Raw genomic sequence first — 19,305 nt, 5'->3', positions numbered from 1 at the left:
GCACACACACACACACAGCCTCTCTGTGCACACACACACACACAGCCTCTCTGTGCACACACACACACACACACACAGCCTCTCTGTGCACACACACACACACAGCCTCTCTGTGCACACACACACACACAGCCTCTCTGTGCACACACACACACAGCCTCTCTGTGCACACACACACACACACACAGCCTCTCTGTGCACACACACACACACACAGCCTCTCTGTGCACACACACACACACACACAGCCTCTCTGTGCACACACACACACACACACAGCCTCTCTGTGCACACACACACACAGCCTCTCTGTGCACACACACACACAGCCTCTCTGTGAACACACACACGCGCACACACACAGCCTCTCTGTGAACACACACACACGCGCACACACACAGCCTCTCTGTGAACACACACACACGCGCACACACAGCCTCTCTGTGAACACACACACACGCGCACACACACAGCCTCTCTGTGAACACACACACACAGCCTCTCTGTGAACACACACACACAGCCTCTCTGTGAACACACACACACACAACCTCTCTGTGAACACACACACACAGCCTCTCTGTGAACACACACACAGCCTCTCTGTGAACACACACACACAGCCTCTCTGTGAACACACACACACAGCCTCTCTGTGAACACACACACACAGCCTCTCTGTGCACACACACACACAGCCTCTCTGTGCACACACACAGCCTCTCTGTGCACACACACACACAGCCTCTCTGTGCACACACACACACAGCCTCTCTGTGCACACACACACACAGCCTCTCTGTGCACACACACACACAGCCTCTCTGTGCACACACACACACGCGCACACACACAGCCACTCTGTGAACACACACACACGCGCACACACACAGCCACTCTGTGAACACACACACGCGCACACACACAGCCTCTCTGTGAACACACACACACGCGCACACACACAGCCTCTCTGTGAACACACACACACGCGCACACACACAGCCTCTCTGTGAACACACACACACGCGCACACACACAGCCTCTCTGTGAACACACACACGCGTACACACACAGCCTCTATGTGAACACACACACGCGCACACACACAGCCTCTCTGTGAACACACACACGCGCACACACACAGCCTCTCTGTGAACACACACACGCGCACACACACAGCCTCTCTGTGAACACACACACGCGCACACACACAGCCTCTCTGTGAACACACACACACGCGCACACACACAGCCTCTCTGTGAACACACACACACACGCGCACACACACAGCCTCTCTGTGAACACACACACACGCGCACACACACAGCCTCTCTGTGAACCACACACAGCCTCTCTGTGAACACACACACACAGCCTCTCTGTGAACACGCACACGCACACACACAGCCTCTCTGTGAACACGCACACGCACACACCCAGCCTCTCTGTGAACACACACACACGCGCACACACACAGCCTCTCTGTGAACACACACACACAGCCTCTCTGTGAACACACACACAGCCTCTCTGTGAACACACACACACAGCCTCTCTGTGAACACACACACACACACAGCCTCTCTGTGAACACACACACACAGCCTCTCTGTGCACACACACACACAGCCTCTCTGTGCACACACACACACAGCCTCTCTGTGCGCACACACACACACAGCCTCTCTGTGCGCACACACACACACAGCCTCTCTGTGCACACACACACACACAGCCTCTCTGTGCACACACACACACAGCCTCTCTGTGCACACACACACACAGCCTCTCTGTGCACACACACAGCCTCTCTGTGCACACACACACACAGCCTCTCTGTGCACACACACACACAGCCTCTCTGTGCACACACACACACACAGCCTCTCTGTGCACACACACAGCCTCTCTGTGCACACACACACAGCCTCTCTGTGCACACACACACACAGCCTCTCTGTGCACACACACACCAGCCTCTCTGTGCACACACACACACAGCCTCTCTGTGCACACACACACACACACAGCCTCTCTGTGCACACACACACACACACAGCCTCTCTGTGCACACACACACACAGCCTCTCTGTGAACACACACACACACAGCCTCTCTGTGCACACACACACAGCCTCTCTGTGCACACACACACACAGCCTCTCTGTGCACACACACACACAGCCTCTCTGTGCACACACACACACACAGCCTCTCTGTGCACACACACACACACAGCCTCTCTGTGCACACACACACACACAGCCTCTCTGTGCACACACACACACACAGCCTCTCTGTGCACACACACACACACAGCCTCTCTGTGCACACACACACACACAGCCTCTCTGTGCACACACACACACACAGCCTCTCTGTGCACACACACACACACAGCCTCTCTGTGCACACACACACACAGCCTCTCTGTGCACACACACACACAGCCTCTCTGTGCACACACACACAGCCTCTCTGTGCACACACACACACAGCCACTCTGTGCACACACACACACGCGCACACACACAGCCTCTCTGTGAACACACACACACGCGCACACACACAGCCTCTCTGTGAACACACACACACGCGCACACACACAGCCTCTCTGTGAACACACACACACGCGCACACACACAGCCTCTCTGTGAACACACACACGCGCACACACACAGCCTCTCTGTGAACACACACACGCGCACACACACAGCCTCTCTGTGAACACACACACACAGCCTCTCTGTGAACACGCACGCGCACACACACAGCCTCTCTGTGAACACACACACACGCGCACACACACAGCCTCTCTGTGAACACACACACACACGCGCACACACACAGCCTCTCTGTGAACACACACACACGCGCACACACACAGCCTCTCTGTGAACACGCAGACGCGCACACACACAGCCTCTCTGTGAACACGCACGCACAGCCTCTCTGTGAACACGCACGCACAGCCTCTCTGTGAACACACACACGCACAGCCTCTCTGTGAACACACACACGCAAAGCCTCTCTGTGAACACACACACGCAAAGCCTCTCTGTGAACACACACACGCAAAGCCTCTCTGTGAACACACACACGCAAAGCCTCTCTGTGAACACACACACGCAAAGCCTCTCTGTGAACACACACACACAGCCTCTCTGTGCACACACACACACAGCCTCTCTGTGCACACACACACACAGCCACTCTGTGAACACACACACGCGCACACACACAGCCTCTCTGTGAACACACACACACGCGCACACACACAGCCTCTCTGTGAACACACACACGCGCACACACACAGCCTCTCTGTGAACACACACACACGCGCACACACACAGCCTCTCTGTGAACACACACACGCGCACACACACAGCCTCTCTGTGAACACACACACACAGCCTCTCTGTGAACACACACACACAGCCTCTCTGTGAACACGCACGCACACACACACAGCCTCTCTGTGAACACACACACACGCGCACACACACAGCCTCTCTGTGAACACACACACACACGCGCACACACACAGCCTCTCTGTGAACACACACACACGCGCACACACAGCCTCTCTGTGAACACGCAGACGCGCACACACACAGCCTCTCTGTGAACACGCACGCACAGCCTCTCTGTGAACACGCACGCACAGCCTCTCTGTGAACACACACACGCAAAGCCTCTCTGTGAACACACACACGCAAAGCCTCTCTGTGAACACACACACGCAAAGCCTCTCTGTGAACACACACACACACAGCCTCTCTGTGAACACACACACGCAAAGCCTCTCTGTGAACACACACACGCAAAGCCTCTCTGTGAACACACACACGCAAAGCCTCTCTGTGAACACACACACGCAAAGCCTCTCTGTGAACACACACACGCAAAGCCTCTCTGTGAACACACACACGCAAAGCCTCTCTGTGAACACACACGCAAAGCCTCTCTGTGAACACACACACGCAAAGCCTCTCTGTGAACACACACACGCGCACACGCAAAGCCTCTCTGTGAACACACGAACACACACACACACACACACACACAGCCTCTCTGCGAACACACACACGCGCAGCCTCTCTGCGAACACACACAGGCGCAGCCTCTCTGCGAACACACACAGGCGCAGCCTCTCTGCGAACACACACGCGCAGCCTCTCTGCGAACACACACAGGCGCAGCCTCTCTGCGAACACACACGCGCACACACACAGCCTCTCTGTGAACACACACACGCGCACACACACAGCCTCTCTGTGAACACACACACGCGCACACAGCCTCTCTGTGAACACACACACACACGCACACAGTCTCTCTGTGAACACACACACACACGCACACAGCCTCTGTGAACACACACACACACACACAGCCTCTCTGTGAACACACACACACACGCACACAGCCTCTCTGTGAACACACACACACGCACACAGCCTCTCTGTGAACACACACACGCACACACAGCCTCTCTGTGAACACACACACACACAGCCTCTCTGTGAACACACACACGCACACACAGCCTCTCTGTGAACACACACACACACAGCCTCTCTGTGAACACGCACACACAGCCTCTCTGTAAACACACGCACACACAGCCTCTCTGTAAACACGCGCACACACAGCCTCTCTGTTAAACACGCGCACACACAGCACTCTCTGTGAACACGCACACACACACACACGCAGGCCTCTCTGCGAAACACACACACGCGCAGCCTCTCTGCGAACACACACACCGCAGCCCTCCACTCTGCGAACACACACACGCGCAGCCTCTCTGCGAACACACACGCGCACACACACAGCCTCTCTGCGAACACACACGCGCACACAAAGCCTCTCTGCGAACACATACGCGCACACACACAGCCTCTCTGCGAACACACACACGCACACACACAGCCTCTCTGTGAACACACACAACACACTACACACAGCCACACAGGCCTCGTTGGTGACACACACCACACACACACACGCACACAGTCTCTCTGTAAGAACACACACACACGCACACAGCCTGTCTGTGAACACACACACCGAACACGCCTCTCTCGTGAACACACACACACACGCCACCAGCCTCTCTGTGAACCACACACACACGCACACAGCCTCTCTGTGAACACACACGCACACAGCCTCTCTGTGAACACACACACACACGCACACAGTCTCTCTGTGAACACACACACACACAGCCTCTCTGTGAACACACACACGCGCACACACACAGCCTCTCTGTGAACACACACACGCACACACACAGCCTCTCTGCGAACACACGCACACGCACACACACACACACACACACACAACCTTTCTGCGAACACACACACACAACCTCTCTGCGAACACACACACACACACACACAACCTCTCTGCGAACACACACACACACACAATCTCTCTGCGAACACACACACACAACCTCTCTGCGAACACACACACACACGCACACACACAGCCTCTCTGTGAACACACACGCACACACAGCCTCTCTGCGAACACACGCACACACACGCACACACACACACACAGCCTATCTGTGAACACACACACAGCCTCTCTGTGAACACACACGTGCACACACACAGCCTCTCTGTGAACACACACATGCGCACACACACAGCCTCTCTGTGAACACACACACGTGCAAACAGCCTCTCTGTGAACACACACACCCCCACACACACAGCCTCTCTGTGAACACACACACGCGCACACACACAGCCTCTCTGTGAACACACACACGCGCGCACACACAGCCTCTCTGTGAACACACACTGCGCGCACACACAGCCTCTCTGTGAACACACCAAGCCGCAGCACACACACAGCCTCTGTGAACACACACACGCGCACACACACAGCCTCTCTGTGAACACACAGGCGCGCACACACACAGCCTCTCTGTGAACACACACACACGCGCGCACACACACAGCCTCTCTGTGAACACACACATGCGCGCACACACACACAGCCTCTCTGCGAACACGCGCACACACACAGCCTCTCTGCGAACACACACACACGCAGCCTCTCTGCGAACACACACACACACACAGCCTCTCTGCGCACACACACACACACGCAGCCTCTCTGCGAACACACACACACACACACACACACACGCAGCCTCTCTGCGAATACACACACACGCAGCCTCTCTGCGAATACACACACACACGCAGCCTCTCTGCGAACACACACACACACACGACCTCTGCGAACATACACACACACACACAGACACTCTCTGTGAACACACACACAGCCTCTCTGTGCACACACACGCACACACACAGCCTCTCTGTGAACACACACATGCGCACACACACAGCCTCTCTGTGAACACACACACGTGCACACACACAGCCTCTTTGTGAACACACACACGCGCACACACACAGCCTCTGTGAACACACACACATACACACACAGCCTCTCTGTGAACACATACACACACAGCCTCTCTGTGAACACACACACACACAGCCTCTCTGTGAACACACACACACACAGCCTCTCTGTGAACACACACACACACAGCCTCTCTGTGAACACACACACACACACACAGCCTCTCTGTGAACACACACACACACACAGCCTCTCTGTGAACACACACACACACACAGCCTCTCTGCGAACACACACACACACGCAGCCTCTCTGCGAACACACACATACACACACACACACACACACACACACACGCAGCCTCTCTGCGAATACACACACACACGCAGCCTCTCTGCGAATACACACACACACGCAGCCTCTCTGCGAATACACACACACACGCAGCCTCTCTGTGAACACACACACACACACAGACTCTCTGTGAACATACACACACACAGCCTCTCTGAACACACACACACACACACACAACCTCTCTGCGAACACACACACTCACACACACACAACCTCTCTGTGAACACACACACACACACACACAACCTCTCTGTGAACACACACACATACAACCTCTCTGTGAACACACACCTCTCTGTGAACACACACACACACAACCTCTCTGTGAACACACACACACACACACACACACACACACACACACAGCCTCTCTGTGAACACACACACACACACACACAGACACACACACACACACACACACAACCTCTGTGAACACACACACATACAACCTCTCTGTGAACACACACCTCTCTGTGAACACACACACACACAGCCTCTCTGTGAACACACACACACACACAACCTCTCTGTGAACACACACACACACACAACCTCTCTGTGAACACACACACACAACCTCTCTGTGAACACACACACACACAGCCTTTCTGTGAACACACACACACACACACACACACAGCCTCTCTGTGAACACACACACACACACACACAACCTCTCTGTGAACACACACCTCTCTGTGAACACATACACACACAGCCTCTCTGTGAACACACACACACAGCCTCTCTGTGAACACACACACACACACAACCTCTCTGCAAACACACACACAACCTTTCTGCAAACACACACACACAACCTCTCTGCGAACACACACACACACACACACACAACCTCTCTGCGAACACACACACACACAACCTCTCTGCGAACACACACACACACACAACCTCTCTGCGAACACACACACACAACCTTTCTGCGAACACACACACACAACCTCTCTGCGAACACACACACACACAACCTCTCTGCGAACACACACACACACACAATCTCTCTGCGAACACACACACAACCTCTCTGCGAACACACACACACACACACACACGCACACACACACACACACAGCCTCTCTGTGAACACACACGCACACACACAGCCTCTCTGCGAACACACACGCACACACACACACACACACAGCCTATCTGTGAACACACACGCACACACACAGCCTCTCTGTGAACACTCACACGTGCACACACACAGCCTCTCTGTGAACACACACACGCGCACACACACAGCCTCTCTGTGAACACACACACGCGCACACACACAGCCTCTCTGTGAACACACACACGCGCGCACACACACAGCCTCTCTGTGAACACACACACGCGCGCACACACACAGCCTCTCTGTGAACACACACACACACAGCCTCTCTGTGAACACACACACACACACAGCCTCTCTGTGAACACACACACACACAGCCTCTCTGTGAACACACACACACACACAACCTTTCTGCGAACACACACACACACAACCTCTCTGCGAACACACACACACACACACACAACCTCTCTGCGAACACACACACACACACAATCTCTCTGCGAACACACACACACAACCTCTCTGCGAACACACACACACACACACACACACACACACACAGCCTCTCTGTGAACACACACGCACACACACAGCCTCTCTGCGAACACACACACACACACACACACACACACACACACACACACACAACCTTTCTGCGAACACACACACACAACCTCTCTGCGAACACACACACACAACCTCTCTGCGAACACACACACACACACAATCTCTCTGCGAACACACACACAACCTCTCTGCGAACACACACACACACACACACACACACACACACAGCCTCTCTGTGAACACACACGCACACACACAGCCTCTCTGCGAACACACGCACACACACACACACAGCCTATCTGTGAACACACACACAGCCTCTCTGTGAACACACACGTGCACACACACAGCCTCTCTGTGAACACACACATGCGCACACACACAGCCTCTCTGTGAACACACACACGTGCAAACAGCCTCTCTGTGAACACACACACGCGCACACACACAGCCTCTCTGTGAACACACACACGCGCACACACACAGCCTCTCTGTGAACACACACACGCGCGCACACACAGCCTCTCTGTGAACACACACACGCGCGCACACACAGCCTCTCTGTGAACACACACACGCGCGTGCACACACAGCCTCTGTGAACACACACACGCGCACACACACAGCCTCTCTGTGAACACACACACGCGCGCACACACACAGCCTCTCTGTGAACACACACATGCGCACACACACAGCCTCTCTGCGAACACGCGCACACACACAGCCTCTCTGCGAACACACACACACACACACACACACGCAGCCTCTCTGCGAACACACACACACACACAGCCTCTCTGCGAACACACACACACACGCAGCCTCTCTGCGAACACACACACACACACACACACACACACACACGCAGCCTCTCTGCGAATACACACACACACGCAGCCTCTCTGCGAATACACACACACACGCAGCCTCTCTGCGAACACACACACACACACGACCTCTGCGAACATACACACACACACACAGACACTCTCTGTGAACACACACACAGCCTCTCTGTGCACACACACGCACACACACAGCCTCTCTGTGAACACACACACGCGCGCACACACAGCCTCTTTGTGAACACACACACGCGTACACACACAGCCTCTGTGAACACACACACATACACACACAGCCTCTCTGTGAACACATACACACACAGCCTCTCTGTGAACACACACACACACAGCCTCTCTGTGAACACACACACACACAGCCTCTCTGTGAACACACACACACACAGCCTCTCTGTGAACACACACACACACACACACAGCCTCTCTGTGAACACACATACACACAGCCTCTCTGTGAACACACACACACACACACACACACACACACAGCCTCTCTGTGAACACACACACACACACACACACACAGCCTCTCTGTGAACACACACACACACAGCCTCTCTGTGAACACACACACACACACACATAGCCTCTCTGTGAACACACACACACACACAGCCTCTCTGTGAACACACACGCACACAGCCTCTCTGTGAACACACACACGCACACACACAGCCTCTCTGTGAACACACACACACACACACAACCTCTCTGCGAACACACACACACACAATCTCTCTGCGAACACACACACACACACACAACCTCTCTGCGAACACACACACACACACAACCTCTCTGCGAACACACACACACACAACCTCTCTGCGAACACACACACACACAACCTCTCTGCGAACACACACACACACAACCTTTCTGCGAACACACACACACAACCTCTCTGCGCGAACACACACACACACACACACACACAACCTCTCTGCGAACACACACACACACACAATCTCTCTGCGAACACACACACACAACCTCTCTGCGAACACACACACACACACACACACACACAGCCTCTCTGTGAACACACACGCGCACACACACAGCCTCTCAGCGAACACACACACACACACACACAACCTTTCTGCGAACACACACACACAACCTCTCTGCGAACACACACACACACACACAACCTCTCTGCGAACACACACACACACACACACTCTCTCTGCGAACACACACACACAACCTCTCTGCGAACACACACACACACACACACACACACACAGCCTCTCTGTGAGCACACACGCACACACACAGCCTCTCTGCGAACACACGCACACACACGCACACACACACACACACAGCCTATCTGTGAACACACACACAGCCTCTCTGTGAACACGCACACGTGCACACACACAGCCTCTCTGTGAACACACACACGCGCACACACACAGCCTCTCTGTGAACACACACACGCGCGCACACACAGCCTCTCTGTGAACACACACACGCGCGCGCACACACAGCCTCTCTGTGAACACACACACGCGCGCACACACACAGCCTCTGTGAACACACACACGCGCACACACACAGCCTCTCTGTGAACACACAGGCGCGCACACACACAGCCTCTCTGTGAACACACACACGCGCGCACACACACAGCCTCTCTGTGAACACACACATGCGCACACACACAGCCTCTCTGCGAACACGCGCACACACACAGCCTCTCTGCGAACACACACACACACGCAGCCTCTCTGCGAATACACACACACACGCAGCCTCTCTGCGAATACACACACACACGCAGCCTCTCTGCGAATACACACACACACGCAGCCTCTCTGCGAACACACACACACACACGACCTCTGCGAACATACACACACACACACAGACACTCTCTGTGAACACACACACACGCACACACACAGCCTCTCTGTGAACACACACACGCGCACACACACAGCCTCTCTGTGAACACACACACGCGCACACACACAGCCTCTTTGTGAACACACACACGCGCACATACACAGCCTCTGTGAACACACACACACATACACACACAGCCTCTCTGTGAACACATACACACACAGCCTTTCTGTGAACACACACACACACAGCCTCTCTGTGAACACACACACACACACACAGCCTCTCTGTGAACACACACACACACAGCCTCTCTGTGAACACACACACACACACACAGCCTCTCTGTGAACATACACACACAGCCTCTCTGAACACACACACACACACACAACCTCTCTGCGAACACACACACTCACACACACACAACCTCTCTGTGAACACACACACACACACACACACACAACCTCTCTGTGAACACACACACACACAGCCTCTCTGTGAACACACACACACACACACACACAGCCTCTCTGTGAACACACACACACACACACAGACACAGCCTCTCTGTGAACACACACACACACAGCCTCTCTGTGAACACACACACACAGCCTCTCTGTGAACACACACACACAGCCTCTCTGTGAACACACACACACACACACACAGCCTCTCTGTGAACACACACACACAGTCTCTCTGTGAACACACACACACACACACACACACCCTCTCTGTGAACACACACACACACACACAGCCTCTCTGTGAACACACACACACACACAGCCTCTCTGTGAACACACACACACACACACCCAGACTCTCTGTGAACACACACACACAGCCTCTCTGTGAACACACACACACACACACACACACACACACAGCCTCTCTGTGAACACACACACGCACACACACAGCCTCTCTGTGAACACACACACGCACACACACAGCCTCTCTGTGAACACACACACGCACACGCACAGCCTCTCTGTGAACACACACACACACACACAACCTCCACACACACGCACACACACAGCCTCTTTGTGAACACACACACACACAGCCTCTCTGTGAACACACACACACAGTGGTCCGGTAATGGTCAGTGTGTAGCACGCGAGCATTCTCCTGCTGCTTTCTCTGATGTCATATTGGTTGTGTCTGTCTCCTCTGCTGTCTCTGTCTGTACTTCTCTCAGATCCACTAGTAGGGGCGATTTTGTGTTTTGTGCCGACAGACTGGTAAGGAAACATAATATATTAATGTAGCTAATAGTAGAGGTCAGACCTGGTTCAGTGCTTTTTAGCTTTCTGCTGTTGTCTAAAGTGAACCGTGTGTTGGATACATATGTGCACAACGTCCACAGACTAACACCACAGTGCACCACAGTCTAGCCACCTTGCTCTAACACCTCATCCATCGCTTCACGTCCTGTGGATCAGGTGGGAAATTACTTAACCTGGGTGGAGGTAGACAATTGGGCCCGTAATCCGGGTGGACGTAGGAATTTTGTATCCTTGGGGTTGGAGGTGCTTACAGGAACCTTTAAACGTTATTTTGGCTTTGCATCCCCAAGACAAGGGGTTGTTCCAAAGAACACAGATTTGTCCCCTCTGTGTTCTCCCCGGGAGGATTTGTCCCCTCTGTGTCTCTCCCCCCCCCCCCCCCCCCCCCCGGGAGGATTTCTACCCCCCCCCCCGGGAGGATTTGTCCTCCCCCCTCCCCCCCCGGGAGGATTTGTCCCCTCTGTGTCCTCCCCGGGCGGATTTGTCCCCTCTGTGTCCTCCCCGGGAGGATTTGTCCCCTCTGTGTCCTCCCCGGGCGGATTTGTCCCCTCTGTGTGTGTCGTCGTTCCCCCCCCCCCCCCCCCCCCCCCCCGGGAGGATTTGTCCTCCCCCCTCCCCCCCCGGGAGGATTTGTCCCCTCTGTGTCCTCCCCGGGAGGATTTGTCCCCTCTGTGTCCTCCCCGGGCGGATTTGTCCCCTCTGTGTGTCGTCCCCCCCCCCCCCGGGAGGATTTGTCCCCTCTGTGTCCTCCCCGGGCGGATTTGTCCCCTCTGTGTGTGTCGTCCCCCCCCCCCCCCCCCCCCCCCCCCCCCCCCCCCCCCCCGGAGGATTTGTCCCCTCTGTGTCCTCCCCGGGCGGATTTGTCCCCTCTGTGTGTCCACCCCCCCCCCCGGAGGATTTGTCCCCTCTGTGTCCCCCCCCCCCCCGGGAGGATTTGTCCCCTCTGTGTCCCCCTGAGCGGATGTTGTAAAGGGGGTGGGGTTTTCGTTTTATTTGCTCCTCCCTGCTTCGTCCCAAACTCATGATTGGCTCCTGCATGGTGCCTGCCCGGGCCAGTTCTGTTACTGTGATTGGCTGTCTGTGTCCCATATCAGATAAGGCTGGTGGTTGAAGAGGGACTCAATCAGCTCCCGTACAGCGAGTGCACTGTAACCACGCCAACAGGTAAGCACATCACCATGGTTACTAATTCCACGACTGTTCAGATTCACACTCTTCTTTGAAGTGGCTTGTAATTTAACCGGTTTATTTAATGTCGCACTTTTCATACCTTGTTTAACATACAAATAATTGAAGCGTTTGGTGGATGTCCAGTAACCAAGGACACATCATCCTACATGACTCACACGTGACTGTCATGGCTAATCTTAGAATAATGATGTATGATGTAATGTTAATGTTTGTGTAAAAGTGTCTGTGTAGTCTAGCAGATTAACGTTATGACTGATATGAGCTCTGTGTAGCTCTTTCATTTAACATTTGCTAAGGGCTAGATTGGTCATTTCAGGTCTAGGATACTAATATGTATTAATGAATTTGTCTTTTTTTTATTGTATCATTTACTATTATTTACGCATTTCACAACCGTGTGTCTGGGTATGGCCTGTTCTCCACTCAGGGCACAAGTATGATGGCGTGAAGTTCGAGAAGGGCAACTGTGGTGTGAGCATCATGCGTAGTGGTGAGTGTCTGCTGCCCGTCACGGCCACGCAGTAAAGCTGCTCTGCTCTCTCCAGCAGGTGGTGCTAGCAATACTGTCAAGGAGCACTCCACACCAAACCCATTATTTACCTCTACAGCATCTTACACATTTATCCGCATGACGCTACGTGTGCTTCCGTCGGAATCTAAGCTGTGACCTTTCACAACCTTTCTCCACCTGCTCTACCAGATGAGCTACAGGTCACGCCAATTATTGGACAAGTGATATCCAGCCTGTCAGCTGGTGTTTATGTAGCACAGCTACGCTGGACTAGATGGGATGAGATGACCGAGCAGTAGTTTGACGTGGTTCATTTTGTTGAAGGAAATCGTGCCTGACTGGCCGCACCCACACGGTTTCTCGCATGTGCTCACTGGATAGCACAGTGGACCCGCTCAGAGTGGGGCTTCTTGCTGACCCTGGGGTTAAAGTACATTTTAACCTTCAGAGAGATGTGGCAGGATAACGTCTGACTCCACGTTTCAGCTCCATGGCATGACTTTCTCATGCAGACAGACTCTCTGTTGGGTGCACTAATGGTTTGCAAATTCTTCTCTGGTGTGCTGGTGAACACTCACTGTTCTTCTGTAATGGGGCAGTAAAACACAAGCCCCACTGTCTGCTCTGAGAATTCCCTGAGTTGTTTGTCTGTCTATTCCTCCGGGCTGGACGGCAAACAGCACTTGGTGAGCTTCAGTTAGCAAACCAAACACCCGGACACTCTTTACATAATCACAGGAGATCTCAGTCATACCAAACCACACCGTACTCTGCTGAAGGTCTGATCACTGTGTCTCTGCTCCACGAGAGGAGGGATCACACCGAACCCCGTCTACACACACAGACCCGCATCATTACGACCAAGCCCGCTACCCTAAACACTGTTCGCTCACAGCCAAACACCACGGTTACTTTATTGTTGAGTGTGCTGTGTGGTGAAAACTGCCCAGCACATCACAAACACCTGTATCGTAAACCCACAGGACGTCTACGTCAGGAGACAGAAGGAGTCCACAGAATAGTTCTTACTCACAGAACATCTGCCTTGTCAACACCACAACCTGATCCAATACTGCAATAGGACCCCCCCCCCCCCCGCCGCCCCAAATTAAAGTCTTTTGGGTCACTTTAATAGAGCAAAGATAATGATTCCTACTGTATACTATCAACATCTCACATGTCCCAGCTGACGTGGCCTCCAGATTCCCCAGATCTCAATCCAATTCAATTTGTGGGATGTGCTGGAAAAACAAGTCTGATCCATGAAGACTCCACCTCTCAGCTAACAGGACTTAAAGGATCTGTGCTAAAGGTTCCAGAGACAGGACACCTTCAGAAGTCTTGAGTCCAGGCTTCGATGGGTTAGAGCTGTTTAGGTTGCACCAGGGGGTCTGTCCTACACAATATTAGTCAGGTGGTTTTAATGTTATGGCAGACCTGTGTGTTATGACCCAGCCTGTGTAGGAGGAGCTAGGCGCTAGTGGAGTAACAAGTATATTTTCAAATAAAGGAACTGACACAGTAATAATTTAGTCACAATTCACATGTTTGACATGGGACTTCAGGTCTGACCCCAGCCAACATAAACTAACCCTTTCTCCTGGAGGTCTTGGTCTACCTAACCCTGGGTAAAAACGACAAGCCCAAAACACAGCAAACACAACAAACAGCCATTGGCCGAGGCATGAGCAGAGATGCCTTCGTGACAGGCCTGACGTTTCCAGTCCTGTCTACACACCCCCTGTTGGACAAGGAAGTGAATCACACTTGGTTACAGCGTTTACTAACACACAGAGCAAGATCGTGCTCCACCAATTATCCAACCTCCCTTCTCACACTTTGTGTTTTACAGGCTTAGCGCAGTATCTTGTTCCCACGTTTGTCCTGCAATAAAGTTTTGCAGATGATCTGTCTGTCATAAAACCCACAGGAGGCTTAACATTACATGTATGATGGACAGAATGGGCTCTACACCAGGTGTATAGCCACGCCCCCGATGCTGTACAGCTGTACTGATCTTGGACCTGGTGTGTGTGTGTGTGTGTGTGTGTGTGTGTGTGTGTGTGTGTGTAGGCGAGGCAATGGAGCAGGGTCTGAGGGATTGCTGTAGGTCGATCCGCATTGGTAAGATTTTGATCCAGAGTGACGAGGAGACTCAGAAAGCCAAAGTTTACTACGCCAAGTTCCCCCCTGACATCAGCCGCAGGAAGGTGCTGCTCATGTATCCTATACTCAGTGAGTGTTTAACCCAGCCATATATAACATCTCATTAATAATAACCTATAATAATGTGCCCAAGAGGAGGCTGAACTTTGAGGTTCAGGAGTTGAAGAGTTTAGACTTGAGCATTGCTTGAAACTTTTGGAAGATTTTGGAGAAATTATTAAAATCTGCATCATTAAACAACATCCGTTCGAGGATTTTAGAACGGCTGCTGTGACCAGGAGCTTAGAGAACACCTCAGTAGATGATGAGCACCTGAGTAGGTATTAAAACACTTCAGTAGGTGTTAAACACCAAATGTTCCATGATTCAGTCAAGCAGAAATGCCACAGAATTCGTCAAACCTGTTAGTAAATTATTTTGTAAAACTGCTACTTGCTATCGTGTGAGAGCATCCCAGACAGATTCACAGAGTGTGATTTTATATGAACATGTAAGACATTAAATTACAATTCAGTTGTAAATAATAATTCTCAAATAATGTACAATTACATAAATAGCTTAAAACTTACAACAGCATGTTTATGGATTTAATATTGAATTTATGGTCACAGTACTTGAATTGTTGGATTTCTTTTTTTGATGGAATAACAGGTAATGTGTTGGTATGGATTTTTCAATCACCTACAATCCCAAGTGAGGTAGAATTATTATTATTAAGATAAACATGAACCTGGCAAGTTAAATGGTTTACTTGTGTGATCTGTTTTAAATGACGGCAAAAAACAGATCGACTAGCTCATTCTGTAAAATAATAAGCTGTCCATCAGTGCTTGTGTGTGTTTGTGTGTGTTAGGTACAGGTAACACAGTGATTGAGGCAGTGAGGGTGCTAAGAGAACATGGTTTGCAAGCCAAACACATCATTCTGCTTAGCCTGTTCTCTACTCCACATGGTAAGACACACACACACCCGTTAACTTTCTACAGTCGCTTATACACTCTGTGATACAGAAACACATGCACACACTCTTCATACAAATGTTTCATCTCATAGCTATGACCAACCACTTGTGTGCTCTCGCTCTCTCTGCTTACCCAGTTCACCTAAGATGTCTCACACACCTTCCCAGTAATGTGTGCTCGTAGTGTCAGGGTTTTTTTTGTCCTTGATGGAGTGTATTTCTTTCTGTGTGTGTGTAGGTGCGAGGTCTATAGTTGAGGAGTTTCCTGACATCACCATACTAACGACTGAAGTTCACTCAGTGGCACCAACACACTTTGGCCAGAGATACTTTGGCACAGACTGACTGGCAGAGGCAGCTAATCTGGTTCGAGTCTCTTCTGCCACTCAGTCAATCAGGAACCGCGTTCTCCGTCTGATGGAGCTTCTTATTCACGCGCCACATAACCCCTCACTTGTCTGATTGGGCCATCTTAAATGTATGTGAAACTCTGGTAAATATTTGCTGAGGTTTGGCCTTTGATTCCCAGAAGTGTGTGGTGTTCTAGAATGTTCTTGAATGTTCTAGAGCTCAGAAGCCACACATTCCAGCTGTCATACATGCTCTGTCCCACTGGATGTTTCTAAAGGTCAAAAGAAAAGAAAACATTAAATCAAAATATTTTGATTACACAGGGTGTATATTTCTGTCAACTTCTTTGTGGATTGTTCCATTTCTCAGAACATGTAGCTAATACCATTTTTAAAAGATAGCAGTACTAGTTAATATGTTAGGAATCACAGCCAAGTAGACACACACATACACAGAGAAAGCCACCTTCATTTCATCTGTGTGTAAAAGACCTTTTTCCCATAAAGAAACTTTCTCTCACTGTAAACACAGTGACTTAGAAGTCTATCTGCAGAGGACTACCAACCAATCAGGAGCAGCACTGATCAACCGTATGCAGATGAAGTTCCCCACCCCTTTGGGGAGAGAGTGGAGTTATTACAGCTGGTAGTCCACATCTGTCTTACCTTATTATGTCTGGTAGTCACCAGCTGCCTTTTATTTAAATGCATTTTAATTATATGCAATATACCACTGGAGCCAGTAGAGGGCAGCAAGCACCAACACTCCAGACGCGTTCACCTGCTATGTCTCAGATTCACTTGGTTATTTTCCACATAAAAGGCTGATCCGAGGCCAGCAGTTCCCTTCCAAAGCCACAGGGGGCAGTGTTTAATAGTAATAGTAAACTATTATTATAATAGCATGGGTCTCGGGTGCAGCTTTCATTCTTGACACGATGTTTGTTACACAAATCATCTTTATTTTCATGTGGGTTTTACTTGATTTGTGTATTCATGTTTGAAATGACAATTGTTTGTAAATGAGGGAGTTTGCTTTGTCATGACTGAGTGTGCATGTGTTTTACCAATAACAGGACGTGTGTGACTAATTCTACTCTTTAAGGAAATACAATTAAGTTAATGACATCGGGACAAGTGTGATCACGTTAGGTCAGAGGTGAGAGGTGAATTCAGCCTCAGTTTAAATTAAACATCCAATCAGCACAGTGAGCTGGAAACAGTTGCCAACGGGACATTATAATATAACCCCACTAATTACTAATGCACAGACCTGAACAAAATGTAAATAAACAAATGGAATACCAATCAACTGCTTAAAAAAGCCACTGCATAGAAACCAATGTGGCCATTAGAAATATTCACCTCTAGTTAAAGTTTTAAACATTACTGCAAGAGTTTTCATTTAGTGAGGAAAAGAGGTATTCTTAAACGTGACAGGTGTGTATGTCATGTATGACAGAACACTGCCCACGTAACTCCTACCTGTTCAAAAATTACTGGAGGCCATGAGGACTACAGAAGATGAACTTGCTCAGGCTTTGGGTGAAGGTGAGGTAAGCTCAAGGTGAGGTGAGGTGAGGTGTGTGCTGCTGGATAAGAGGTAGGGTTAGGTGTGAGTTAGTTGGATCATGTCAAATTGTCACTGTTGGGCCCCTGAGCAAAACCATTAACCCTCATAATTATAAGTGGCTTTGAATA

At 51.3% G+C, this 19,305-nt stretch overlaps 1 protein-coding gene across 1 annotated transcript in view; it reads left to right on the top strand.

Annotated features, from left to right (window-relative positions):
* Positions 1–17,927, top strand: part of uprt (uracil phosphoribosyltransferase (FUR1) homolog (S. cerevisiae)) — a 21,309-nt gene extending 3,382 nt beyond the window's left edge. Inside the window, 6 exon segments of the mRNA XM_035527705.1 lie at positions 12,338–12,380; positions 13,520–13,589; positions 14,044–14,106; positions 16,201–16,362; positions 17,147–17,245; positions 17,493–17,927. Of these exon segments, the coding sequence (XP_035383598.1) occupies positions 12,338–12,380; positions 13,520–13,589; positions 14,044–14,106; positions 16,201–16,362; positions 17,147–17,245; positions 17,493–17,599 (544 nt within the window). The 3' untranslated portion in view covers positions 17,600–17,927.
* Positions 17,928–19,305: the final 1,378 nt, after the last annotated feature.

The sequence above is a fragment of the Electrophorus electricus genome, chromosome 6 (assembly GCF_013358815.1).
Source record: "Electrophorus electricus isolate fEleEle1 chromosome 6, fEleEle1.pri, whole genome shotgun sequence".
Taxonomy (NCBI): domain Eukaryota; kingdom Metazoa; phylum Chordata; class Actinopteri; order Gymnotiformes; family Gymnotidae; genus Electrophorus; species Electrophorus electricus.
Note: the sequence above shows the minus strand (reverse complement) of the source record. Positions and strands in the feature narration are given on the sequence as shown.